This window comes from Gallus gallus, chromosome 23 (assembly GCF_016699485.2).
Source record: "Gallus gallus isolate bGalGal1 chromosome 23, bGalGal1.mat.broiler.GRCg7b, whole genome shotgun sequence".
Taxonomy (NCBI): Eukaryota; Metazoa; Chordata; class Aves; order Galliformes; family Phasianidae; genus Gallus; species Gallus gallus.
Window position 1 is genome coordinate 5,628,097 of NC_052554.1, and position 25,808 is coordinate 5,653,904.

Here is a 25,808-nt window from a genome sequence, read left to right on the forward strand (position 1 = left end):
TGTCAGCTTGACATTTTATTTGGGTTTATGACAGACAGATGCTTCCCGAGTCGGTGTTTAAAGGCCTACCACCCCAGCCTGCCACGGGCTCAGGTCAGACCTGGTGTGGCAGGGGATGCCTGGGCTCCTGGCCCATGAGCAGCAGCCCCAGCCCCTGCCCCGAGTGGGCTGTGCACGGAGCAGAGCAGGGGACAGGAGCTACCTGGCTGCCAGGCAGCTGTCCCCCACCCTGGTAGCAGCAACACGGGTTTGATCAAGCAGCTTTCCCTTTCAACCGTCATGGCAGTGCCTGCACGTGCTGTCCCAGAGATAAACCAGTGAGCAGGTTTCTAGTCCATGGCACAACGGGGAGCAAGCCAGTGACCTTAGGTGATGAGCCAGACGACACGGGCACAAGAAACACAGGTCCCTTAGATGTGGTGCCACTGCCAGGCCCCAGCTCTGGCCCACAGCAGAGGTACTGAGCAGACCCAAGGCAAAGATGTTTGGGCCAGCTCTCCAGAAGCCTCTCACTGTTACAGTGCATGGGAGACTGCAAATTCAGGTCCAGAGCTGCCAGGTCCCAAAGGGCTAAGCCCCCTGCTCAAGGTGCTGGGGAAGGAGATGGCACAGACTGAGGAGGAGAGCCTGGAGGGACGGGTGGAGGGACCAGGCAGGAGGCAAGCCATGGCTCTGGTGCTTGTTAGCTGATGCTCCCCCCCTTCAGGCTTTTACACGAGATGCTCCCCAGCTTGGTCAGAAAGTTTCTCTCCTTCCACTGAGCGATGCAGTCCTCAGAGATGCGAAAATCAGCCTGGGGAACAGAGCAGGGGAAAGGGGATCAGGCCTGGGATGCACCCAGGCTGGGGCTGCCTTGGATATTGCCTGAAGGCTCGCTGACCATGACACGGGCAGCAAGCAGACAAACTAAAATCACCCAGTGATGAGAACAGTGGCATCCACATGGCCCTCAGCATTGCCCTTCTCAGTGCCTGAAGCCCCAGCCCTCAGCTCGACTGCTCTGTGCTGTGGCCCAGCCCCAAGCACAGCCCCTCACCTGTAGCTTCTCAAACACCTTCTTCTTTGGCTTGAGCTCATCATCAGGCTCCCCGTCCTCGTAGCCCTCCACGTAGACACGCTCCCCAGCGCAGCACTCAGCAGGTGGGTCCAGGGGCTCCACCTGCCGTGGCTCCCCCACACTGCAGAGGGGTACACAGGAAGTAGAGTCACCCCCAAGCAGTGCCCACCTGCCCCTTGGCACCGCCAGGCTCTGAGGATCCAGACTGCACCCCTGGAGGGGACTGCCCTGATTCCCCCCTCACCTGGAGGCACACAGCACCATGCCCTGTGACTCCACACCCCTCATCTTCTGAGGCTTGAGGTTACAAAGCAGCACCACGAGCCTGTCCTGCAGCTGCTCCTTAGGGACAAACTGCACCAGGCCACTGACCACAGTACGGGGCTCAGGCTCACCCACATCGATCTTCTCCACATACAGGCTATCAGCATCTGGGTGCTGGCAAGTAAAAGCAAGGTAAGGAGCAGAGAAGGGTGCTGGGGTGACAAAAAAAGAAAGGGGCAGACCCCTCCCCTTCACCTTTCTCCAGACACTGAGTGCCCTTGTCACACTGTGAGAAGGTTAATCCCCTCTTCCCATCGTACCCATACCTTTTCCACACTGACCACTTTGCCAACACGGATGTCCAGCCGAGATGGGACAATAGTCTCTGGCTCTGAGTTCTTGGTGCCTTTCTCTGCAGGCTCTACAGTGCAAAGGGAACAGTTGCACCATTCACCTTAAACGCTGGGAGCTGGCCAAGCCCTAGTGAACACACAATGACCCCCACTTGCTGGACTTGGAGGCTCCTGAATTCCCTATTTGTCTGCACACACCACAGCAGTCCCTCCTCCACTTTCCTGGCCTCTCAGAGATGCCTTCTGCCATCTCTCACTAGGGCAGGCAAGCAGCACTGGCCTTTCCTCATTCTGCAAATGCTCTCCAGGAACGGCCCTGGAGAGACTCCCTCCTACCCAGTCCCACATGGCCAGAGCCCCAGTTCCCCCAGCAGTTCCTTACTTGCTTTGGATGGGTTAGGATATGCTGCGTTGGTCAACTTCTTCAGCTCTGGGCTGTTGAATTTCTCCCTGATGGGGTCAAGCAGCTTATTCAGGGCCACTTCCACAGAGTTCTTCAGGTCTCCAGGATGCACAACCTGTATTGTGACAAGCAGAGAAGTCCCTGTGTCTTTCCCCCAGTGTGGATTTTCAACTCCCAGTGCTGCTCTGAGCCCTCCCAAAGAGCTTGTGGAAGCCTCAAGGACAAGGAAGGTGTTCAGCCCCTTGCTGTATTCACCTGCTCAGCAAAGTCCTTCTCCAGAGTTTCATAGGCTGTGTATGTTTTGTTTCCTCCCCATTTTTCTTCTCGCAGAATCACAAACTCTGTGAGACACAGATTAAGGCTCAAATTAACCCCAGGGGAAGCTCCCCCTACTCATCCAGATAAACCACCCCACTCTAGCCAAGAGCTAAAGGACCTGCAGCAGAGCTGGCAAGAGGGTATGCAGGGTGCAGCCAGTGTCAGGAACTGTATATTCCTGCCCCCTCCTTTTGCCCATAGGTAAAAGTGACCTCAACACCTGGTAGTGAGAAGCCCCTCACCTGACTTGAGGGGAAAGAGGACGTGCTTAATGAAGGAGAGGACACCATTGTTCTCTATATTCCCTGGCTCACAGAAAGCCTTCTTCAGCTTTTTCTTCACATCTTCTTTGCGGTCCAGAAGATCAATTTTCGAGTCCTGGAGGAAGAAATTTCCATAGCCCTTTTCCTAATTTCTTGCCCAAAAGAGGACACTCATGCAGGTGTTGCTGCACCTTTTTCTTAGCCCTCAGAATCAGTGAAGTGAGAAATTTCCATCTCTCAGGGTGCAGCCTCTCCATCCCCAGCTATGAGCCCATGCCCCTGCAGAGCCCCAGCCACCACTCAAGAACCAACCTCTTCTGATGAGCTCATTTTGCTGCCTGTCAGACCGGGAACCATTGGATTCATCAAGTGGATGCGCTTGGCATAGCCCAGGGAAGGAAGGTACTGGGAAAATGCAAGGAAGTAAGTCATGGACAATACTCATCTGCAGATCAGCTTTAACCCACGGTCCCTGTTTGCTCCTGGCTTCAGATAACCTTGAGCATGGCCATGAGACCCAGAAAGCTATCATGGGTTCATATGGTCCTGACAGCCACTGCCAGGATCATGTGACAGCCCCACTTAGGACACCAGAGCCCTGTGGACCACAAGAGCAGCAGCAGGAGCTGCTAAGAGCCCTGTGACACTAACTGAAATCACAGTGATGCCTCTCCAAGTCTATTAGCGAGAGTCTGAGTCCCACACCAGAATCACAAGGGACTCAAACACCCCCATTCCTAACCTTCTCTGCAAAGGTGAATATCTTCCTTTGATCAACTCCTCCAAACTGTGCATCGACCTTGAGGTATTCCTCGTCCAGGGCCTGAAGAAAGACACAGACAGCCTTGAGCGTGAACCCAGGACTCCACGCTCCAGCTCACTCAGCCTTTGGAGGCCTTGCCTGGGCTCCAGGATCTGCCCAGGCGCAGTCCTGGCTTCACCCAGCACCTCCTCAACATATGTACTCAGCCAGGCAGTCTCAACACCCACCTGCAGGCCTGGGTAGAGCAAGCCGCTCAACAAAGGATGCTCCACCTGCTTCACCACCTCTGCTCCTGCCTTCTTTGCATCATGCTGTGTCACCACAGATGACAAACGGTACACATCCAACGTGTACTCCCTGTGGCAAAGGACAGAATGGTCAGCACCAGGCAGAGGGACAGCTGCAAAAGCCACTTCACATAAATACTGGTGCTGACCACTGAGAGCAGCCTGGAGGCACCTTCACTTTGTTCCCTGAATGACAGTGCCTGGGAGCAGGCTTGGGAATGACAGCAGGGCCCCAAGCCAGCTTCTCCTTTGCACAGAGGACCAGGTGCTCAGAACTCACTTGCTGAGCTGGTAGTCCGTGCCTCGGATGAACTTCAGCTTTTCCAGGGGCACTCCAATGCTCTCCAGCATGGCTTTGATCACATGCTCATAATAGCGAGTGCGCAACTCCAGCAGCTCCCAGGGGGCCTTCATGTTGTCTAGGTAAGCGTGGAGGTCAGCAAAGAGGATCGTCACCTGGTGAAGAACAGACAGAATCAGCACCGTGCTGCTCAGAAGATGCACAGAGCAGGGGGAACAGTGCCGGCCCGGCCACGCACCTCACAGCCAGCCTTCAGGAAGTCGGCGATCTTGGACATGGGCACGAAGTAGGCAACGTGCGGCTTGCCCGTGGTGGCGGTGCCCCAGTAGATCTTCACCTCCCGCTCCTTCAGGATGGCCATCAGCTTATCCTCACCCAGCACCTCCTGTGAGAGAAACCCGAGAGCAGCCGGGCTGGGGTGGGCACCAAGCCCCGAGACGAGGCCCAGCAGCGAGACACGGCACGGCCCGGCACGGCACGGCGACTGAGCGGGGCCCTCCTATCGCCGCGCCCAGGGCCCGGCCCGCTCCATCCCCTCAGCACAGGGCCCAGGCCCGGCCCGCACCCCAGTACCTGCAGGTTGCGGGTGATGAGCTGGTACTTCTCCTGCGGGCCGGACGCGGTCTCCATGGCGGCAGCGGCTGTGGGACAGAACGCGTTAGCGGTGCGCACAGCCCCGAGCCCACAAGCCCCCTTCCCCCCCCGGTGCGCCTCACCCACCGTGCCCGGGTTGCATCAGCCCCACTCGGCGCTCGCCGGTGCCTCTCTGACGTCACTTCCGCCCTCGGAGAGCCGAGCTGCCGATGGGCCGCGCTCCGCCAATCAGGACGGGGCGGGGCGGGGCTGCACACGGTGCTGAGATGGCGGCGGTGGTCGCGGATGGCCGCGTCTGACATCGTTTAAAGCCGTTTAAACCGTTCGGGAACGTTTCCCTGGTGTGGGCACAGCCCCTCAGCTCGGCGCTGCGGGGGCGGCCCGGCAGCGTGCGGGTTGGGATGCGGCAATAACGGCAGCGCCTCCCGTCCGCCAGCCGAGCGCGATGGGCCGCAGCCGCTCTAAATGCGTGAAAACGTTGGGTTCTTTAAAGTCCTCTCTGGTTGGGATCCCACCACCATCCCATCGCCGCCGCTGCCGGACCGGAGCTGCGCTCGGCACCCGCAGCCGCGCCGCGGGGCCGCGCTGAGGGCCGCCCGCGCCTCCGCGTGTCCTCGGCGGGTTTTATTCACGCCGTGGATGCGCCGATTGCTGTGATTTGGGCCGGGCGGTGCGAGGAAAAGCGGTGGTGTTTATTGCTGCAGTTGGGGGTTTCCTTGTCTGGAAACAATAATAAAAAAAGCGATGGAAAGACGGGAGGTGCCCCTTAAATCTGACGGCCGCGGAGGACAGGAAATGCCTCCCTGGGCCCGGCGCGTCCCGCTGCTGAGAGCCCCCCCAGCGCGGCGCTCCCGGGGCTGCGTTCCCACCCCCTTCCTCACAAAGGACAGCGGGTTTTGTTTGTGGATGTTTGTAAGCCGTTTAGTTTTACAGGAAGGTTTTTATCTTCGGATCTGTCCTTACAACACTCGTTTTGTGTGAGTGCTCTGAGTGACTCACGCACTGCTGAGCATCCTCGTTCCATGGTGGGTTTACTCTTCCATTGCCTGCGTTTTTCCTGGGCTGTTGGTTACTGAGAGCAGAGGTGAGGGCTGAGGAGCAGATAGGGCCCATAGGGCTGGAAGGGTTAAGGAGTGCTGAGTACTTCACGTGCCAGCTGGTGAGGGATGTAATTAACAAATATTGGCTTCAGGTGTGAGCATGACTGATTTATAGCAGCTTCGCAGGGGGTGGCACAGGTTGTAATGAGTGGGGTTGCGTTTGCCCTGCTGGCCGAAGCCATAGGGTGTGTGAGGGAATGCCTGCAGGACGCAGGCTGGTCGTTGGTGTGTGCTGTTAAGAACCAAAATACTCTTAAGAGCAGAGGTAATGGGGGCCAAATGGTTACAGCAGTGAATTGCTGACTTAGGAAACAGGTAAGTGTTTATTACTTAATTCTTCTTGTATGAGGACAGCTTACATTTATTTACGTGAACAGGTACTGAAGGTGGATACTAACCCAAATTCTTGGGCTTATGGAACAGCTGTGGCTGTTCAGCCAGCAGACACCTGCTGGAGCCTTTCGGGTTCTGAAGCAGTGAATTTAGGGACAGGCTGCTGTCTGAAATGCTGAAGTCTGCAGGCTTGCTGGGCGTTCTGTGTCAGTGCACATCTCACCTAGCCAAGAGAATGGCTTTGTCTCCCTGTGTCTCAGCTGGTAATGGTGCCTTCCCAGTTACACCGTGTCAGAAGTCTGTTGGGTTCCCCAGGGCAGGTTCAGGTTTAAGAGTCAGTTAATAAAGCTGTGCTGAATCACTGCTATATCACTGCATCAGAGAAACTGCTGCTCTGTTCCCCAGGCCATACCTGCTTTCAAGAATCCCCTCCTTTTCCAAATGATTCTGGCTATGGTGGCCTCGTTGCTAGTTCTGAGTCAAAGATACAACGATGCAGCCACTCCTGTGGCTACAGCCAGGTGTTCTGGTGATGGTGAGCCAAACGGCCCCTTGTTGGACCTGTCAGACACTGAATGAGGGCATTCTGCTCTCAGTTATGCTGAGGAAGAGATCCAGGAAATCTTGGCAGACGATTGCTTGGAATCTGAGCAGTGTGTAAGTAGAAAAAGCACTCTGAGCCAAAATAGGTGTGCTGTCAGTGAAAAGGGGGTGAGCAGCAGCTGTACTGTCAGTCATCAGCAAAGATACAAAGGTAGCATCGGACCAGAGGAGCACACTGACCTCTGCCGGTCCCACTGACTGTGAGTGGTGTTTGATCCCAACGCTGAGGAGCCTTTGGCTCTCCGCCCGGCGGGTGGTGCGTGGATGGGGCTCTGCAGGGTGACTTTCCGGAGAAAGCAGTGGCCATAAATGAGCGCACAGCACCCGGTCAGACTGATGCTGGTCGCCCAAGGCGGTGAAGTGCTTAATGTTTTACCCCGGAAGATACTGTGAGAGGGAGGAATGCGAGGGCTGGCCCGGATGAGAGGGAAGGAGGCTGGGAGTCCGGGCAGGGCCGGGCTGGAGATGCGGCGTTGTGCGGGCGGCCCGCAGTGCGGCTCCCGGCAGATGGCAGCAGCCGCGCAGCGCCGCGCTCCGGCGGTTCTCCGTTCCCTGCGCTCACTGCGGCCGCGCTCTGAGCGCTGCCATTCCCTCTGTGGCATTGGGCACCACGAAAACATCGCTCCTCTGGAAGCTCTGCCTGTTTCTGGCGTGTTAATGGCGGCTGTGGCTTGCTGGTTCCCGTGGCTACCGTTTTCTCCTCCACTTTCCTCTGTGTGTTATCTTTGAAGCTCTATTTCAAGAACTATTCTTGTTTTTCTAACTGTAAAACAATGCAATGAAAAATTAATGTCTGAATTAACTTTGAGGCATTTTGCAGCCGTCTTCTGCATCCTGGTTTGACAGACAGGCCCCCAGAATGGATGCCATCTGTTATTCTAAAGGCAGAAGTGGCAGATGCACTTCAGAAGGGAGCTAAGGAAGCATCCCCAATGGGTGCACGCCCAGAAGGAGGGATCTGTAGATCCTACAGAGCTTAAGTGTTGGGATGGTGATCTACTGTTAAAACCCTCTGCACTTTGCCACTCAGAACTGTCAGCAGCAGAGGCTGAAAGGAAAGTGGCTGGAAAGAGCAGGGATGGGTATCAGCTGCAGGGCAGTGTCAGAAGGCTGAACAGTAGAACTTGAGGTATTCTGGATGGCAAAGAGTGTTCTGGTAGCTTACAGAGATGGCCACCCGCTGTGTTTATTTCAGCTGCTTATGGGTGCAATAATTGTTGTCTCCCCTGAGCTGTAAGGAGCTGACAGTTCTGCGGTTCGTTGCGTGGAGGCTGCACTTATCTGGGCAGTGCGAGCAGCTGCGTAGCCACAGGGCTGCTTTCCAGTGCGTGGATACAGCATCAGTAATGCAGAGGGGACTGAGGAGAGCTGGAATGGCCTGTTTTCTCTTCCTTTTAAATTAAAAATGCAAAACGTATGTTCTAAGTCACAGAAAATCAGGCAGAAGCCCCAAATGAACAAAGCTGGTGAGCGAAATGGAGAACTGTTTCTCTGGGGAAGAACACTGTGTGTGATGAACACAACTTTCCTTATGAGTACAAAGCTTTTGTGTTCTGAGTGGCTGCAGGCCCGGAATTCAGCCTGACAGTGTGGGCTTCCCCAATTGCCACAGAGAAACCTTCTGAGTGGGCTGACCTTGGCCCCGTGTGGTCCTTCTGTGCATCTGGAGCTGCGGCCCTTTCGCCTGCATCGTTTGCAGGGCAGATGCAGAGCGATCCCAGAAAGCTGTGCTACCCCTTGGTTCCGGTTGCTCTCCCTCCCGTTCCACCTTCCAGAGGATATTAAATCAGAATGGATAAATTTATTTTGCGGCTCCCCGAAGGAATCTGAATGCTGCTGAGGCTGCTTTGTAGCAGATGTAGAAATGAGATGTGATTTGAGCATCTGCTTGGAAATGGGTGGCTGAAACTGGTAATTGACCACAAAAGATGCCTGCCAGCTGACCCTTTGTTAGCATTCACACTTCATTATGGCCCTTCATTCAACAGTAAATAGAATCATACCCTTCTTGATGAGATCCTCCTCAGCAGTTCTGCATGCTTCTGTATCAGTCTGCAGGAGCTGAGGCTCCTTTTATAACTGTGACTCCTGGCACTGAACGTGAGCGCTCTGCTGCTCGTGTCCCCAGTCTATGGGCTGGATGGGCCTATTTTTAGAAGGGCAGGGGAAGGACAAACTAACAGACAGCATCCCTCTCTCTGAACGTAGACTACTCCCATTTTCCACCCAAACATCTGTGCTCTGGGAAAATGGCTTTCATAGCCATTCCTGCTGCAGTTGTGCATATGGGATGGAGCTGCTCCACCTGCTGCTCTGCACTTCTGCCCTTCAGAGCCGCACCGCTCGCTGGAGCCACGCGTGGTACCTGCAGGCTGTGCTGGCTCTGCCTGACCTCCAGGCCTGATGGAGATTTATGATGCTTCCCAATGTTATCAGACTCCTTGCAATCTGGGATAGACCTGATTTGTTATTTTCTTGAGTCAAAGAGAGAAGAGGAAGAAATACTTTATGAGGAGTCACAGATGTCTGTGACCATCTGTCCCACTGTAACCACAGAGATCAAATACCTTTAGAAAACGAAATACCTTCACTTTAAAGTGACAGGAAGGGGACAGAGGGGGGGAACAAATGTGTGACTGAGCCAAGGTAGAAGTGAGGTGGTCAGCAAAGAACTCGCAGGGAGGATCCGGCCCCGCTTTCCTTGTCAGGAGTGAAACCGCTGGCTGCGTTCTGACCTTGGTGATCTGTTGTGTAAGGATAACGATGAACATAAGGTCAGGAAAAGGGGAGCATGATGAGCAGACTGTTCCAGGAGTTCTCTGCTCCTGGGAGGTCTTGGGCAGCACTGATCTGACGAGACTTATGTGCAATCTTTTATCATCCCTATGCTTTGTAGGAAACAAAGCGATGCGATTTGTTCCTCCCCCGCTGTCCTCCAGCACTGACACCCCGTGGTACGGACACGCAGCGGCTGCACCTGATGGCCTCAATCAGCCCCTCCAAGTCTGTGCCCTTCCGGCTGTGACTCAGAACAGAAAGCAAAGGGCACCTCTGTGTGGTAAGGATAAGGATCTGTGAGAGCAGGTGCTGTGTGACACTGAGTTTGCCCTCTGATTGCTGTTTCCATAACCTCATTTCTTCCCAAACAATGCATCCAGAAAAGGTGGATTTTCAAGAACACAACAGAAACTTTCCCTAAAAGTTTTTGTTCCCTTGGGCAAACAAAAGCCGACAGTGCAGCTTATGAAGGAGCCCTGGATCTGCTCTCGGAACGCTCTGTTCCCTGGGAAGGAAGGTGTGTTACGTGGCCCTGTGACTCTCATCCATCACATGACTGCAGTGCAGCATGGAGAGACCTTTGAGTTTCCATGGGACAAGGACACACTGCTCTGTATGGAGAGCACCTTGAACAGCTTCAGCAAGGGCGGTGCTCCGGGGAGTTTGCCTCTCAGCTGTGGGTGCTGTCCTCAGTGAGCAGAACAGCACACCCTGCAGTGAGGCTGCAGCTGTGGTGCTTTCCTACTCCATGACACAATTGAAGGATTGGTGCATTCTCCTGAACAGTCCTTGGGGATTCGTTGTATTGCCCTCAGACTGCCTGCCTGGCTGGAGGGGGGGCTTGAAGACCAGGAACAGCATTAGGAATCAGCTGCTGGGGGATGTTTGGGCTCTCGTTAGTGCTTTGATGACCTGCAGATGCTCTCAATGAGCTGCATGTTCTGATGGATCAGGTCGGCAGCTCGGAGTGCTGGACCCCTGAGCTGAGGGGCAGCCCCCATCCAGCCTCACCCCGAGGTGTGGGGTTGGTGCCTATGGGAGGAGGAGATGCTTTGTAGCTGTTACAGCTGCTGTCCAGTGGCACTCTGTCTGTTAGTCTGAGGTGCTTTCAGTTCATTTTGAAAGAACTGTGAATTCTAAATATCTGGCGTGAAAAATAACGACTTCGCTCCTGGAAATGGTTTTGGTTTGTGCAAGCTGGGTGTAAGCATTGTGATAAATGTCTGACAACTAAAAACTCCATATCATTTGCTAACATATTGCACTCCAACAGCAGCTGGAGAACTCTGCAAAGGAGGCCTGAGTGGTGTAAATAAGTCACATTCAGCAGTTGGTGGCACTAAATGTGGATTTATCAGTTAAAAAGGACAGCAGTGTGCTGGGAAGTGCCCAATGGCACCGTGGGGCTGTGCTGCTATGGCCACCCAGTGACTCCGTGCCCAATGCGTGCAGGTTGGAAGCAAAAAGGCAGCTTTCCTGGCTGCCAGCTTCGGTGGCTCCATCTGGGATCTCAAATCCATGCTGTGTCTTTCCTGACTCTGCTGCTAATAATAAAGGCTCTTCATTTGGAATGTAGTCACACAAAATTGGTGCTGATGCGTGAGCTGGAAGAGAACCCAGCTCGCTTTCCCCGAGACGTGTGGGCTGGGAGTGCTAAGTGGGAACAGCACTGCTTTAATCTGTAGGGTCATCAGACGACTGAGTCCATGCAGCTTTGTGGAGGAAACAGAAGGTGCTGTGGTGTAACAAGCAAGCTGATCACACTGCTGCTTAACAGACGCTGGGAAGCAGACCGGGTCTGGTCAGATTGGTTGTGCTGAGCTTTGTTCTGTGTGGTTAGGAGGTTTTCCTGCAAATCTGGGGAAATTACATTGGGTATAACGTGGCATAATCTGCCCCATCCGTGCTGGAAGTGCCATCTGACTGCCCCATGAATTATATCAGCGCAGTGTGTGTGGTGTGGAGTGTGTAATGTAACCTTTCATGTCTCTGGCAAATAGTGGTGTTTGCAATCTGTTTCTCTCTGCTTACGTCTCCAGCTGAGGTTATACAAACACTGTGCCATGTGGGTGTTTCCTTCTCTGGTGCAGTGAAGTGTCAGTGAAGAAGATGCTGATGCTCCCATTAGATGGGAGTGGGGCCGATGTTGTTCCTGGCTGTGCCGGGAGGTGTGAGCAGTGCTGTGGCTCAGGAGGTGCTCTGAGCAGTGTTTGCTCCACACCACGGCTCACTGCTACCAAACTCACAGGGGAGGAATGCGGGGGCTGAGCTGTGCCTGTGGGCATCGTATTGCAGCGCTTGGAAGGAAGCGGGCAAATGGTGCTCAGCTTCAAGCAGGCACTGCGTGTGTTGGCAAAGCGTTCTGTTTTCAGCTGCTCACTCCTCACTGTGCCCGTGGGCTCTGCTCTTTTGGTTCCTGGGATGAGCACCCTGCAGCAGGGCTCCCTGGGATCCCCCTATTCCCTCCCACTCCCACTTCTGCTCCTTAGCATTCAGTGAAGCCTCCCTTCTCCAGCCCTGCTTCCAACACCCAGTCTGAATCTGCAGTCAGGGAGATGCATGTAGGGAAGTGTGGGTCACCTTTAGGGTGAGTGCTTCTGTCATTTCTGTCCTCCTTGATCCCTTCCCTTTATTGGCTGTATGACACCCCTGTGTCACACAGGGACTATTTTTTAGGCACTGCTGATGAGAATGAGGTGTCTTTTCCTAACACTGATTTAGGATTGAAGTCATGCAGCCCGGAGCCTTCATGGTGTCCGACCCCAATGGGTTACAGTGGGAAATGGCAGTGAAGACTTTGTGAATCTCAGAAAAGAGGAGCTCCTTTTCCTTAAAGTGGGACACCTCTTTTCCTAAGATGGGTCCTGAAATGTGGACTTCCTACACTTTAATTCATAGCTGTTGAAAATGCTTCCTCTAAGAGAGTCATTAGGAGGTAATCTTGCAGTCCTTCTCTGAGCTGAGCTGCTGCCAGCTCGCTTCTGTCTCTTCTCATCAATGGCATTATTGCTTTACCTTTAAAGCCCGCAGTTATGAAACGTAACTGTAACCCTTTTTCCTCCTGCCACAGCCTGCAGCCCGTTCTGAATTCCGAGTGAAATGCTTTAAATGCTTTAAATTTTAATTCCCCATTTCCACCGAGCGAAGAGTGAGTGCATCTCTGTTAGGAGCGATGTGGCTTAAACCTCTCAGTGGGAAACAGCAGCAAAGGATGGGATTCGGGCTGAATTACCAGGGACAACTGCCTTCACAAACAGCACACGATCCTCCCTCCCCCAAAGCCGCCAAATTAGCAGGCTGATTTCCTCACTTGCGGCCCTTTGTGGGCTGCCTGCCTGGCTGTCTGCTCCAGGATTACGAGGGAGCATCTCCCTTATCGTTCTGCACATGCTGCACCATCTGTCCTAAATCTCCCTTTATAGGGTTATGGATTCCAAACGGCGTTTCTTTCTTGGGAGATAACAGGCACGTCTGAGGATCTCACCAGGTATGGCTGCAGTGCTATTTATGCTACCAGTCCTGGTATTTTTTCCCCCTTCATTCCATGGCTGCAGAGAGTTGGGAGCCATTCTGGTTTCCTACAGCCAGGAAGCCCACAGTTACTGGGACATACAAAGTCCCCGCATTCCACCCTTTGTGTGTTCCACTCGAAGTGGGCAAACACGAGAGATTACGACTTCAAACAAGACACACCTTTAATCTTTTATTGTACATTATAAAATGTTTATTGCTCTGTCTGTATCAGAGGTGTTGACCTCTCCCTCTCGGTGATGGAGGACTACGTTCTGGCAAAGGATCCGTGGAAGAGACCGCAGTGGTCGGCCTGGAGCTGGCGCAGGGGAAGCCCTCCTTGTCCACAAAGCCGGGGCAGAATCCCGGTGCCGCCCCCCCTGCGCTGTGTCGGAGCCGTCGGCGCTGCGGAGGCGGAGCGGCTCTGGCAGCTGCCGGCCCGGTTCCGTGCGGGGGCTTTAACTCAGGTGTGGTGTAAAGAGATTAAAGCCCTCCTCAGGCCAACCTGTCTGATGGAGCAAATAGGATCTTGCCTCATCCCCCTGTGCATGTGGTGTGGTTTTGTGGAGTAGGTAAATACAGATACCCCATGGCACACGACGAGAGTTAATCTGTTCCATGCGATGCGCTCCCGGGCGTCCCAGCAGGGAGGAGACCCGGCCCCTTCCGCGACCCCGTGCGCACGGAGGGCTGCCCGGCACAGCCCCGGCATCGCGGAGCAGAGCCGGGCCGTCCCACCGCACCCCGCGGGGAGAAGCCATTAAGAACTGAAGCCCTCAGAAAAAGGTCCCTTAGGCAAAAGCCTTCTGCAACAAATGGCCATTGCCTCCGGGACCTTGCATAGCGACGGGTATCATCAGTTTTTCTTTTTTTCTTTTTTTTTCTTTTTTTTTTTTCTTTTTTTGCTGACTGGCTACATGTTATGGAGTGTTCTCACACTGCAGCTGCTGAAAATACCACGAAGAAGATGGTTGGATTTACCCTGGAAGCTGAACAGGGCCTTCTGGTGCCCCCTCGTCTCGATCTGTGCCCCAAATGTCTGAGATGAAGAACAGCACTGTGTGATGGGAGGCAGCGGTGCTGGAACGTGGCTGGGAAGCAGCCAAGGCAGCTCCCGCAGTGGGACTGCAGCCTGGGGTGCATCTCTTTCCTCTGTTTCTTGCAGACCCACCTGTGAGACATTACACAACGCGTGCCAATGGAACAAGGCAAGCTGAGAGCACACAGCAGCGCAGTGAGCTGCTGACCTTCCTTCCTTCCTTCCTTCTGGCTCAGGGGCAGTGCTGGTGGGTGATGCTGGAGCTCACAGCAATGCTGTCAGATGGGGTGACAGTGAGACAGCGCTACAACAAAACATTGTACGTTTCCAAAGAGAGGAAATTGTTCCAGGAGATGGAGTGTGAGGGTGGAGAGGAGCGAGAGAGACCGCTCCCATGCAGTGACCCATGAGTCCCACGCAGGACCACAGGCAGCAGCTCTCAATGGTGCTTTTCCATCTTGGTTGGGTTTGGGTAGTTCTGTTTTTGCAGGGCTTTTCCTTCTGCTCAGATATTTGCAGAGCACAGATGAGGAAGGAGCTGTGTGCCATCCAGTGACAGTTGCTGGCTCTCCTTCCCAATCGCTCTGATGCTATTTCACCTCCCCGGTCGTTGAGGCTCAGCGTGAGGAGTGGAGTCCAGCAGCAGCAGCTGTTATGCCTCAATGATGTTCACTGAGGGTTTGTTTTTTGGGAACTGGGAGAGAAGAGACAAAGGAAGAGAAGGCGTATAGAGACAAATGGGGAGGGAAAAATACCCACATTGGGTCTGTGTGGTGTGCATGAATTCTTGCCGTGTAAAAGCGCTCACTCCCATCCCTTGTGGGTTGCGAAGAAGGGCTGGTGTTGGCTCGATTTGTGATGGTCTGCTTGTAAATGTGTGTATTACTGAGCCATCTCCAGTAATAAGGAGAGGCAGCGCAGTGGGTGCTGGCGCCTGCACACGTGGGGGATGCTCAGACCGCTAAGGATGCTGCAGTGTTGGCATGCATGGAGGTAAAGGGGCATTTGGCATTTCCTTCCTGCATCCCGGCCGGGGGAGGGAGGTGGTGCAGGGCTGCTTGGGGGGCTGCTGGGAGCTCCTGCCTGCTGTACCCCCCGGCACTCACCTTGCTGCGGAGCAGCCCCCCACCCTGGTGCTCGGGGGTGCTGTTCTCTGAGGCGCTCTTGGCTTTCTCCTTGCTGTTGTTCGGCTCGTTGTCTTTGATGATGTCGTACTGCCTGCAGAACAGGGCGATCACCCCTGATGGGGAGAAAGCATCAGTGAGCACACAGAGGAGCTCAGCCTGCAGAGCTCTGTGCCTTCTGGTGGAGATCACAGCATCATCCACACTTGCTCCTTTCTAACAGAGCTCCTCAGCCCTCTGGCTGCTTCCTACGCAAGTTCCTTGCTATGATAGTTAGACAGAAGGAGAGAAGCTTAAGGTTAAGTGGGATGAGTGCTTTAAACCCCGTGTTTGCGTGGTGATAACACTACCTGTGTGGTTAGGTAGGATCTTTGATTTGCAAGCACGGGAGCTCCTGGAATTTCTGGTTGGTGGAAATGTACCTTATGGCCCTTTTCTCTGGGAGGATCTGGAGCTGGCAGATGAGGGGCAGGCGCCCAACTGCCTGCATGTAGTGTCAGTCTGGGCCTCCAGCACAGAAGGACAACATCTGCAGATATGTAACAGTGATTGCAGCAGAAGCTGCCAGTGGAAATTTCCTCCCACGTGCACAATAAGCACAGGAAGAGGAAAGCAGGGACAGCCATGACGAGATGGGAATGGCTGCAAAAGCCCCGTTCTGCCCCCCACTTTGCTTCAAAAATGTAATCCCTCTGTCTGAGGGGAATGGTGGTGTTAGTGAGTCCTTCACTGAGATGCTGATCTGAGTGTTAGGCTGTGCTGCAATGGAGATGAGTCGGTCCTTCTGTCACTTTGTGTAATTATTCATGATTGTTTTTTACTGGCAGGGCACTTAAATTGGGATGCGCAGAGATAAAAGTTGACTTAAATGCCAAAAAGACAATGGGCTGGAGGCTTTTTGTAACCTCTTTTAGGTCTAATTTGGTGATCATCTCCAGCAATAATTGCCTTCCAGTCCCTGCAAATGTGAACAGCAATGCATGATCAACTCAGGACTTTTCCAGTTGTCTTTTATGGGTCATAGATTGGCCCCAGTGCTCATTTCCCAGCCTGGCAGTTTCCTTGGGTCGCCTGAGCCGTTCCCCTGGGTGCTCTGTGAGGCGTAGAGCCAGCACTGCCTCATGAATGTTTGACACGGGGGGAGCAGCAGCTGAGTGGCAGCCCGGGGAGGCTGCGGCTCGAAATAGAAAACAAACATGCAAACTGTTTTTTTCCCATTAAGTCATGCATGTGATTTCCAAATTGAACGAGCCGAAGGGCTGGCTGATGCATGAAGCTGATGGGATCGGACTCAGGGCGTTTTGCTCTCCCGTTTTGCTGCCTTAAAACATAGGAGTGAGATCTGTCCTGAGCACAGTTTGGTACAACATCTATTGAAATGTGGCCCCAGACTCATTGGAAAACTGTTTTCTATGGAAATGCTGTATCTCTCTACTTGCTACAAAAAGCCACAGTGAGAGATGCCGGTATTGAAGGAGCTCTGTTTGGTGCTCTGCTGGCAGCTCTGCTCCAAAGCGCCTTTTGGGCACTGCTTTCAGTGATGCTGCTTACCCTCCTCCCCTGCCATCCCAACCTTGCACAGACTTTTCCTTCCTTTTGGTTTATGTGCCTCTGCTCATGTCCTCCCTGTCCCTATTAAATGCTGTTCTGTATGTTTAGTACAGAATTTTGAGAGGGTCTGGGTTTGTCGGTGTTTGGATGTTGGGAGCCATTTGCTCTTTTAATGCTTCCATTGCTTTTGCAGTCAGTTTTGGTGTAAATGTAATGGTTGGCATTGAGAGGGGGACTACTGATGTCTGACGTGTCTGAACTTTGGCAGAACTCGTCAGGGAATTTCTGTTTTGCACGAGAGTTGGAGTCGTAACAAGGCAGACAATTGCTGTGACCTGCACTGTCTGAAGGGCTCGAGGCGCCCTGGTGGAGGGCTGATGGCATTAGCATCAGTGCTTCCTGGAAAAGTGGAGCTTACAGGATTAGCCACGCTGAATTAGACAATTGGTTCATCAAGTCCATCATCTATGTGGTGCCGTGCCAGCTCGGAGCACTGATTCACCTGATTTCAGCTCCTGGTGTGCAGGGGGAGCGCACACCGGGCAGGGCGGCGTGCCCTGGGGGTACGATGTGCTCGGACAGAGAGATGGAACTGACCTGCCCACATAAACAACACCACCACAATGATGAGTATTTCCCCTGCGCGCAGCTGTTGGTTTTTCTTCGCCATCTCCTTCATTGTCACCTCATCTGCACAGAGGGAAAGAGAGATGATGAAACCCAACCTCTGGCTCAGCATCGCGCTCGGCTCACACCACGAGCACAGCCACCGCCCCGCGCTCATCCCTGTTGGCAGGAGATGGGGAGAGGGAGGAGAAGTGAATGGGGATGGGCTGACCCACGCTGCCTGGCTCTGGCAGCTCACTCTGCTCTCTGCTGGAGCCGTCTGTGCCTGTCACAACGCCTTGCATGCTTCAGCAGTTCTCCCCCAGCTCAGCACGAGGAGCCGGGCGCCGTATTTCTCAGCGGAGCTGTGGGGGTCAGGGATGCGCCGAGACTTTTTGCAGGGCGTAATGCACCTCCTCGCCTTCAAAGCACTAAGAGGATTACAGCTTAGGTCTCCAAGGAGAGAAGCAGTGCTCCTCTTTGTGCTTTCAGATGAACGGTAATTCTGTGTTTTCAGACACCAAACCATTTTGGCAGGAGGAGCCAAGAACTCACAGCATCCCAGGAACCGTGGTGAAAAGCCCTGCAGCAGGCTGAGCCCTGGGCCAGAAGTAACCCTGTAGTCCCAGTCTCTGGTCCTGGACCTCCAGCTCTGGTTGACCCTCCTTGAGCAGATGTTGGACCAGATGATCTCGGATGGTCCCATCCAACCTCAGCAACTCTGTGATTTGGCATCAACTTTTGAAATGTAAGAAAAGTGACATTCCCTACTTGTGAGAATGCAGGGCACTCTGTTCCCAGGCTGGAAACCTCCTTGCTTTGCCCATTAAATCTGAAATGGGAGAAGTGGGCAGCCAGCCTTTGGCAGCAGTGGCTGCTGACCTCTTGGTGGTATTTTGCTGGAGCAAAGGAACCTCATCTTCATCTTATGAATGCGGTCACTTTCGATACTGGGGTGTAACTGTGTCAGAATTATGCAGAAGTACGTTTATGCCGGGCTCAGCCCTGACAGCAGCACAACCTCAGCATCTCATTGACTGCTGGGAGTGCTCAGAGCATCCCATGTGTCCGTGCAGGGCTGTCAGAGGGCCCTCAGCCCCGTGTGCAGCTAACCCAGCTATTCTCATTGCATGGGGTCCTTCCTTCCTCCCTGCAGAGCCCTGCGCTGTCCGGGGGCCACATAGGAACTCACCCACACTTGCCTTTATTTTTAGAAGCCAGTTTCTCAGCTTCCCTGGGGGTCTTGAAGAGGACTGGCTCACTGGCAGGGCTCTGGCCTTGGATGCTGATGGCCTGGACATGCACAATGTACTCAGTGTCCTCCTCTAGGTCCCAGAGGGCACAGGAGCGGGTGGTGGTGTTCACCTCCTGGATGAAGCGCAGCATCCGCACGTCCTTCTTCTGGAAGCCGAGAGAGGAGAGCACAGAGTGGTGGAGGGACCTCCTGTGTGCACTGCTGGTGTCTGAAACCACTGCTTCCTGCCCTGTCTGCCATGGGCACAGGGTCCTCTGCAGCGAGCGGCACACCGAGCACTGCTGCGAGGAGGATGGGAAGCGAGTTCCCCCCACAGACCATGGGACAGGACGAGAAGGAATGGGCTCACACTGCGGCGAGGGAGTTTGGAAACCGAGGGGACCTGGGGTGAAGATGAACGTGACCGAAACCGGGGAACCGTGAGCATCGTACCTGCTGGGAAATGGCAAATCCAATGACAACTTCATCCTCCAGAACGTCCCAAGTCACTACAGCTGAGTTGGCCTTCAGGTGTTTGACTGTGACATTGACCGGAGCCGAAGGGCTGTCTGCAAGGAGGGACACAAAGCTGCGGCTGCGGGCAGGAGATGGAGGGAGGGCAGGGAGTGGGGAGGGGCCGGGGGGCAGAAGGAAACGCAAGGTCTGGCTGTGGTCTGAGGCATGAGAAGCTGAGCTGCAAATGGCCTTCATGCCAGGAGCTCTGAGTGTGGCACCTGGAAACGGCAGATCCACCTCTCAATTACCAGCAAGGCTCTGCAGCTCTCTACTGAGGGTGAGTGGCATTGGGCACATGGGGTATCTGCACACACACACACACACACACACACACACACACACACACACACACACACCCCAAAACACTGTGAGGATGTGTCTGAGCACTGATGAGCTCACACGTCTCCTCTCCCAGCCACGTGCTGTGTTTTCTCTGCTGCGTCCCATTGCAGCCTGACAGCGACAGCTGGGAGGAAATGCAGACTCTGTCTGGGAGGTATGAAAGCAGGATGAGTGCTTTGGAGGTCTGAGATTCAGCAGTAGTAAATAGGAGCGCTCCTTTTGCTTTTCCTTGTGAGTCCGCCAGAACTTTTTGATGCACGTTTCTGTGTTTTGCACACAGCTGATGGGCTCTGAGGTGCTCGGAGGACTTTCCCCACCATCCACTCCCTGCTCCCAGGACAGCACACACTGCAGCAGCCCCTGCTGGACTGCTGCAGTGTGGAGGGGCCCGGCCACGAACCGAAGGTGGTAAATGCCACCCGGACTGCTCACAGCCCAGGAGGTCTATGGTGAGAATGGGCTATATTTCCCTGTGTTGAAGAGTAACACTTCTCTTACTTTTTAACCGTTGCACAGAGCTGCCCTTCTGGGGTCAACCTCAACAGAAGGAGATGTGTGCACGTCTCCAGTGACACTTGTTGGGTTTACAGTCAGCTCCGGACGCCTGAATGTGGCTGAAAATACTCCAGCCGGAGCCTCGGTGCCAACTGACAGCTGACCTCACTCCTGGTGAGCGTTCCCTGGGGAAGAGGGACAATAAAGGAGCACAGGACGCCCCAGCAAAGGTCAGCACTGCTTGCTTAGCAGAGCAATGGTGATATATTGCTGCCTCCTCTCTGCAAACAGCACCCAATGCACCCGGTATGCAATGAGACCCCATGGATACCCCAACGCCGCTCCCCTCCCAAAGCAGCTCCTCTCCATCCCCATCCCCACGTGCTGACCGGAGGACCATCTAATTTTAGCACAGAGCGGTCAGCAGACGGAATGCGCGCGGGAAGGGCTGTGAGTCATGGCTGATGAATGTGCTGGAACACATGGAGGGCGCGGTGGGGCTGGGAGGTGACAGACAAAGCAGTGGGGCTGCAGCCGGGCACCTCGCCCTGCTCCCAGTGCAGCTGTGCTGCTAAATCCCAGCCTGGTCGCCTTGCCGAGGTATTTTTAGGAGGAGCTGCCCGGCGTGGGCTGAGGAGGGCTTTGAGAAGAGAAGAATTAACCTCGCGGGGAGCAGAGAGAAGAAAAAGCTTCACGTGGGGAAAAGGGAACGCAGTGCATTGCTGTGTCCCTGCTGCGATGAGTGACCTTGGGGGGGCACAGCACAAAAAACACCAAAGTTTCTGTCCTGCTGACATTGAGTGTGGGGGAGGTGGCAGTGTGCAGCAGGGGTGAAAGAGGAGCAGGCAGCCTTGGGGAGGTGGGAAGCAGTCGGCAGAGCTGCAGCCAATGCCTGGAGCCTGCAGAGCAGAACGGGGAGCGGGCAGGAGGGAAACCACCTCTGTATGGGGGGAGGCAGCAGCTCCACTTGGGAGATAACACAGTAATATCCAGATCTGAGCGTCTCTCCTCCACTACTACAGAGCAGCAGCAGCTACACATAAATCAGCGGTGTCAAATCAGTACGGCAGCAATATGAGAAGAGAATGTAGTGCAGTGTTTGACAGAAGTTCAAAGCCAGGAAGATGAGTTCCCTGCTCCCAGAGCTGAAAGGAGAATTGGTAACCAACATTCCAAGCCGTGAGGATGCTTCTCCCCGCTCCCAGGAGCTGTGTGGTGAGATCACGACTCCCCCAGATCTGAACACTGCTCAGAGGTACTCGGCCAGCTGTGGCTCCAGCTGTGCCCCTGGGGCTGAGCGCACTCATTTCTGCTTCCCCGCTGGATGCAGAGGGTCGGCACCTCCCGCAGGGCCATGGGCTGCCAGATCCGAAGGGTTGCTTCCTTTTCCTTTTTGCCTCGTTGCGACTCCTGGGAGCAGTTGCTGTGTGGGGCAGTGGGGTGGGTGGCCCTAAGGGTGATTCCTTTCCTGCCAGCACAGAGCACCCTGTGTGCATCAAACCTTTCTTCCGCGTGTTTACTGAGTGCCCCTCCGCTGCCTGGTCCGTACAGAACTCTTATGGTGCAGGATTTCTGGGTTAGCAGTGTAGCTTCACCCCCACTCGGGGGCTGCAGCGCCTTCTGGGGCAAATCATATGTTGCAAAAGGTCAGAGCTTGGCCCATTTGGAGCTGGAGCTCTCTGTGTGCTTGGCTGAGGAGATGCTCTCAGTTTCATGTCAGCATCCCCCTCTTGTGATGGGGCCCTGACTGATGGAGATGAAAATGTGGTTTTTAGTGAGGAATGGCTGCTTCACAGCCAGCCGTGCTTTGCGTGTGCCTCATTTCCCTTCCACAAGGACCCTTTCAGCAGGAGTGGGTCAGGACCATCTCTGTGCAGCGAGGAGCTGTGAGCGGCAAAGATTACCCTTAATCCTTTCCTAGTGCTGGGAATTCCTTCTGGCCTCTCATTAAACGCTCTGCTGGTTGTTAATGGACTTTTCTTTGGGAGAGAGGGGGAAAAAATCCAACACAGCTACTTCAGAGCTTTGGGCTGACCCCTCCATGGCTTTTTGCTGCTGGTGCAGCAATAAGGAACAGCAAACCACCCACCTGCGTGGGGAATACCTGCCCTCGTGGTGACTGCTGCAGAGCTGCAGTGTGGGACACGTCTGTCCCCATCCCACTGCTGCTGCATCTGCTGCTTCTGAGCCTGGGGAGCTTGGAAGTGCCCGGAGTCAAAAGCTTCCTATGTGGGCAGGTCTAAGGCGATGGGCACGGTGTGTTTTCATTCACTGAGCCCCTCTTCCCCATGCAGCTCCTTTGCTGTTGTGCAGAGGGGGACCGCATCAGCCCCGGGACAGTGCAGCCATTGGAGCATCCAAGTCCAGCAGCTCTGTGCTCCTGCACTGTGACCTCTCCTGCAGACATAGGGATGGAGGGGTGCAACCTGCGAGGGGAAGGAGCATCGCTACGGTCTGATGTGACGCTCTGCAAAGCACCACTGCCTGTGCACCGAGTGTGAGCACAAAGCTGTGCTTCTACTGCATTTAGAGCTGTTCTCTGCTCTCCCAGCATGGCTCCCTTCACTGGATGTAATTGCTTGTCAGCTTTATGGGGTATGTAGGCAGGCTGGCGCGCCGTTCAGCTTCCCTGAGTGCTTTAATGAGGAGAGCCCGTGGGGCAGTGGGAGGGAATGGGGCACAGCGCAGCCCGGTGAGCGGAGCTGTGTGGGAGCTCTGCAGCCTCAGAGAACACAAAGAGCAGCCCCTGGTGCCTCCCTTTGGGCCAAAGGGAATTATTTCCTGCTGCTCACCCACTCCTCGTGCAGACAGCACGTTAGCAGGCAGCCCCAGCTCTGTGCCTGGTGGCGATGCTCACTGTGCTCAGCCTTGGGCACTGCTCTGGGTGGGAGGAATGGGGCACATCGGCCTCGTGGCCATCGCTACCCTGAAGAATGTTGGTGTTGCCCAACCTCTGTCTGTGTCCCAACTCAATGCTGGGTCACTGTGGTGTTTTATCCTGGAACTGAACGTCCCAGCAGCGTTGGTGTCGCGGTGTGGCAGCTCTGTGCAGCTGTGTGACATCAGAGCAGTGCTGGCAGTGGGGTGGCTGAACACCCCAGGCTTCGTACCCAGAGCTCTGGTTGTTCCCATGCCCAACACCTGAGTTTTTACTGCATTCATAAGATCTCTGTGCTTCGGTGCTCCATGTGTTTATGCTTTTAACTGAATTATCCTTGAGTCAGATCTTAATTTGGCCTTTGAGTGCTTTATAAGACAGTAGGGGTTTATTAAACAATTGATGCCAAATGAGGCCACGCTCAGCACCAGCACATGGGCACAGCTCCATGAAGGCCGCTTCTGAGTCCTGCCGTGGTGCTGTGCATGGTGTGTGTGCGAGCAAAGCGCTCTGCAGGAGCCCTCTCTGTCCTCCCATGCACATTCCCAGCAGGAGACAGCACTCAGAACAAGACAGCACAGCACCAGCCCTGCTGGGAGTCTGACATCGGGGTCAGAAACCTCCACATCGCAATTAAATCTCTCCTACATTGAAAGCAGAAATCAATATGGTGCTTACGCCACTCGTCAGCTGGCCAGGAATCTCTGTGGCCCTCAGGAGCTGGGAAGGGGCTGCAAAGAGCTGCTGGAACTGCTGGTGTGCAGAGCTGCTGTGTCGGCCCTGCACGTGGCCCGGCTGCACCGTCAGGCCCTGGGCTGGAGCTGCACTGGGGCTGAAGCCTCTCCCGGTCCGGTTGGTGGTACCTTTCCCTCCACTCCGCAGAAATCACTCTGACCTGAGCTGCTCTGCAGGGATGCTGTTTGCCCTGCAAAGCTGCCGGGATGAGGGCTATTTTGAGTCCTCTCCCCACTGCTGTGCAGCATTCCCTCGCTGTTTCTGCAGTAGCAGCCCCACACCTCCTTTTTCCACAGCCCCGCAGCCTCAGCCTCAAGCTCTGCCTTTTGCCAGCCCTGCAGTGCCAGAAGGGGGATTTGCACTATTTCCCCCTGGTCACTGCAGGGATGGCGGCTTTCAGCCTTAACGGTGCATTCTTTGGCAGCAGCCTGTGGGAGCTCTGGGTGCAAGGGGAGGAGAGCTGAGCCCCGCTGGGGCTGAGTGCCCCTCCATGAGCCTTCCCAATGCCTCTCGGCTCACCCACCTCAATGGCCTCGTAGCCACGTGCTCAGGTGGTTCTGGGACCACAGAGCCGATGGGGACACTGCCACCACCTGTGTGACCTTGGGACAACCACACCATGTCCACGTCCCTTTTGTCCCTCCCTGCACCCCCCGCTCACAGCCCCTACAGAGCCAAGGGGGGCAGCCCCAAGGTCATACAGCTTCACACACCTGGAACCATTGGGGGTCACATCCCCACTGCACAGCGCAGCCACCAGCAGGGCTGCACTGCCCAAAACCTCTCAGGGACCCAATGGCCACAGCCACTGCCGGGGAGACACAGGCAGAGGAGGCGATGGGCAGAGACACAGCTCTGTGTTTACTCTCCATCACTGGCTGAGGTGATTCAAGGATAAGGAAGAGCAGGGGAAGTGTCCCAGTTTACAGGAAATCAGGAAGGCCATTCCAATTGCAGATGCACTCTTTTCTCCATCATTCTCTCCTTTCAGGAATGTTTCCTTTGTCTCCCCATGTCTGTCCCCTTCAGCTTGCCGACGTCTGGCCAAGGATGTGTGTGTCAAACCCAGCAGCGTCCCGAGGGGATCCCGCAGCCCCAGCGCGGGTGGGACGTGGGTGGCTGCAACCCCACAGCTAACAAACAGAGCCACGGAGCGCAGGAATTTCCACTCCCGGAGCCGTGCGTGGCTGACAGTCACCCACAGCCTCCCGGAATGCGAGCTATTCCGGCGTTCTGCAAATCAAAGCAGCTGCTCCATCAGACCCCGCAGCCTCCGTGCCGAGCAGACAGAGCTGGGAGGGCCGGGGCCGGGGCGCTGAGGGCTCGCGGGCAGCTCCCAGCCGCGCTGCTGAGACGTGGCACCTGCGTGGGCACTCAGGCGAAGGCACAGCTTGGCTGGAGCAGGACCCGAGTGTTTTCTGCTTGTGTCAAAAATAGGACAAACCCCCGGGGACCTCCATCCTCCCCAGAGGTCCCCTCGGAGGACCCAATCGCCTGGAAGTGTCACGCGGCCGGGACGCGCCGTGCCCCACGGGTCAGCTCAGAGAGGCTCTCTGGTGCCGACACGCGTGGGCACCGCGCCGCCGCTTTGCCCGCTGCTCCGCTCCGTGAGCCGCAGCCGCAGGGCCGCTCCGCACCCGGTTACCGGCGGTGTCCCGGTGCCCGACTCCCCACACGACCGCGCTGCCCCCCGCCGCTGCCCGGGTCCCGGCGGCCCTTACCTGCCTCCACCGGCCGCAGACCGGCGTAGCTGAAGCAGAGCAGGAGCGCGGCGCCGGTGCAGCCCAGGAAGGGCTCCATCCCCCGCGGCCGCCGCGCCGCGCCGGGCCGAGCCGCTCCGGGCCGGCGTCCCGCGGGCGCGGCGGCGCCGTTCAGCACCGCGGAGAGCTCCGGGGCCCGGTGCCGGCGGGGCCGCCCGGTTCGGCCGGGGGCGGCTGCGGGCTCGGCGGCCCTCGGCAGCGCGGCTCGGTTCGGCTCGGCTCGGCCGGGAGGCGGCCCCGCCGAGCCCCGGCTCCGCCCGCTGCAGCGCTGGGCAGCCCCGCTCCGGTCCCTCCCCCGGCCCGGGGGCGGCTCGGCCCCCGCCCCGCCCGGCCCCGCCGTCTGCCTCAGTTTCCCCCAGGCGGGACCGGGAGCCCTCGGCCCGGACCGCTCCCCACCGCCGGAAGGAGCAAACGGGGCCCGTCCCGGTGAGACCCCCGGCGGGTGCGCGGCAGCGGTGACATCTCGCCACCAGGGCTTCGCGCAGCCCCGGCGTGTCACCGGGCTCTAAACTCGGAGGTAATGAGCGTCAGATGAGCTGTTCGAATTAGCTGCGCCTTTGGGTTAATGAAGCCGTCAGCGCTCTGATTTATGGTAATCTGC

General features: G+C 55.6%; 2 protein-coding genes across 2 annotated transcripts; both read right to left on the reverse strand.

Annotated features, from left to right (window-relative positions):
* Window positions 1–2: 2 nt before the first annotated feature.
* On the reverse strand, window positions 3–4,783 carry YARS (tyrosyl-tRNA synthetase). Its single transcript, NM_001397399.1, has 14 exons — window positions 4,730–4,783; window positions 4,583–4,650; window positions 4,248–4,394; window positions 3,989–4,164; window positions 3,649–3,778; window positions 3,401–3,481; window positions 2,971–3,063; window positions 2,638–2,773; window positions 2,333–2,418; window positions 2,057–2,192; window positions 1,648–1,742; window positions 1,302–1,495; window positions 1,037–1,178; window positions 3–793 (listed from the first exon to the last, which is right to left on the reverse strand). Exons 1-14 carry the CDS (start codon window positions 4,743–4,745, stop codon window positions 683–685), a joined length of 1,611 nt encoding a protein of 536 aa, NP_001384328.1. The 5' UTR covers window positions 4,746–4,783; the 3' UTR covers window positions 3–682.
* An 8,335-nt stretch (window positions 4,784–13,118) lies between these two features.
* FNDC5 (fibronectin type III domain containing 5) lies at window positions 13,119–25,433 on the reverse strand. The gene is made up of 6 exons (NM_001318986.2): window positions 25,169–25,433; window positions 18,935–19,050; window positions 18,450–18,648; window positions 17,239–17,331; window positions 15,073–15,206; window positions 13,119–14,660 (listed from the first exon to the last, which is right to left on the reverse strand). The coding sequence occupies exons 1-6, from the start codon at window positions 25,245–25,247 to the stop codon at window positions 14,619–14,621; spliced, it is 663 nt and encodes a 220-aa protein (NP_001305915.1). The 5' UTR covers window positions 25,248–25,433; the 3' UTR covers window positions 13,119–14,618.
* Between the last annotated feature and the right edge of the window lie 375 nt (window positions 25,434–25,808).

Excerpts from the sequence above, each read along its gene's own strand:
- YARS (NM_001397399.1), bottom strand. Across the intron at positions 3,482-3,648 it reads TGCTCTACCCAGGCCTGCAG|GCCCTGGACGAGGAATACCT; the intron begins GTGGGTGTTGAG and ends GTCTTTCTTCAG. Across the intron at positions 1,179-1,301 it reads ATGGTGCTGTGTGCCTCCAG|TGTGGGGGAGCCACGGCAGG; the intron begins GTGAGGGGGGAA and ends ACCCCTCTGCAG.
- FNDC5 (NM_001318986.2), bottom strand. The coding sequence starts at position 25,247 with ATGGAGCCCTTCCTGGGCTGCACCGGCGCCGCGCTCCTGCTCTGCTTC. Across the intron at positions 19,051-25,168 it reads TCTGCGGCCGGTGGAGGCAG|ACAGCCCTTCGGCTCCGGTC; the intron begins GTAAGGGCCGCC and ends CCCTCCTTGCAG. Across the intron at positions 14,661-15,072 it reads GGGGGCTGCTCCGCAGCAAG|TTCCCAAAAAACAAACCCTC; the intron begins GTGAGTGCCGGG and ends CTTCTCTCCCAG.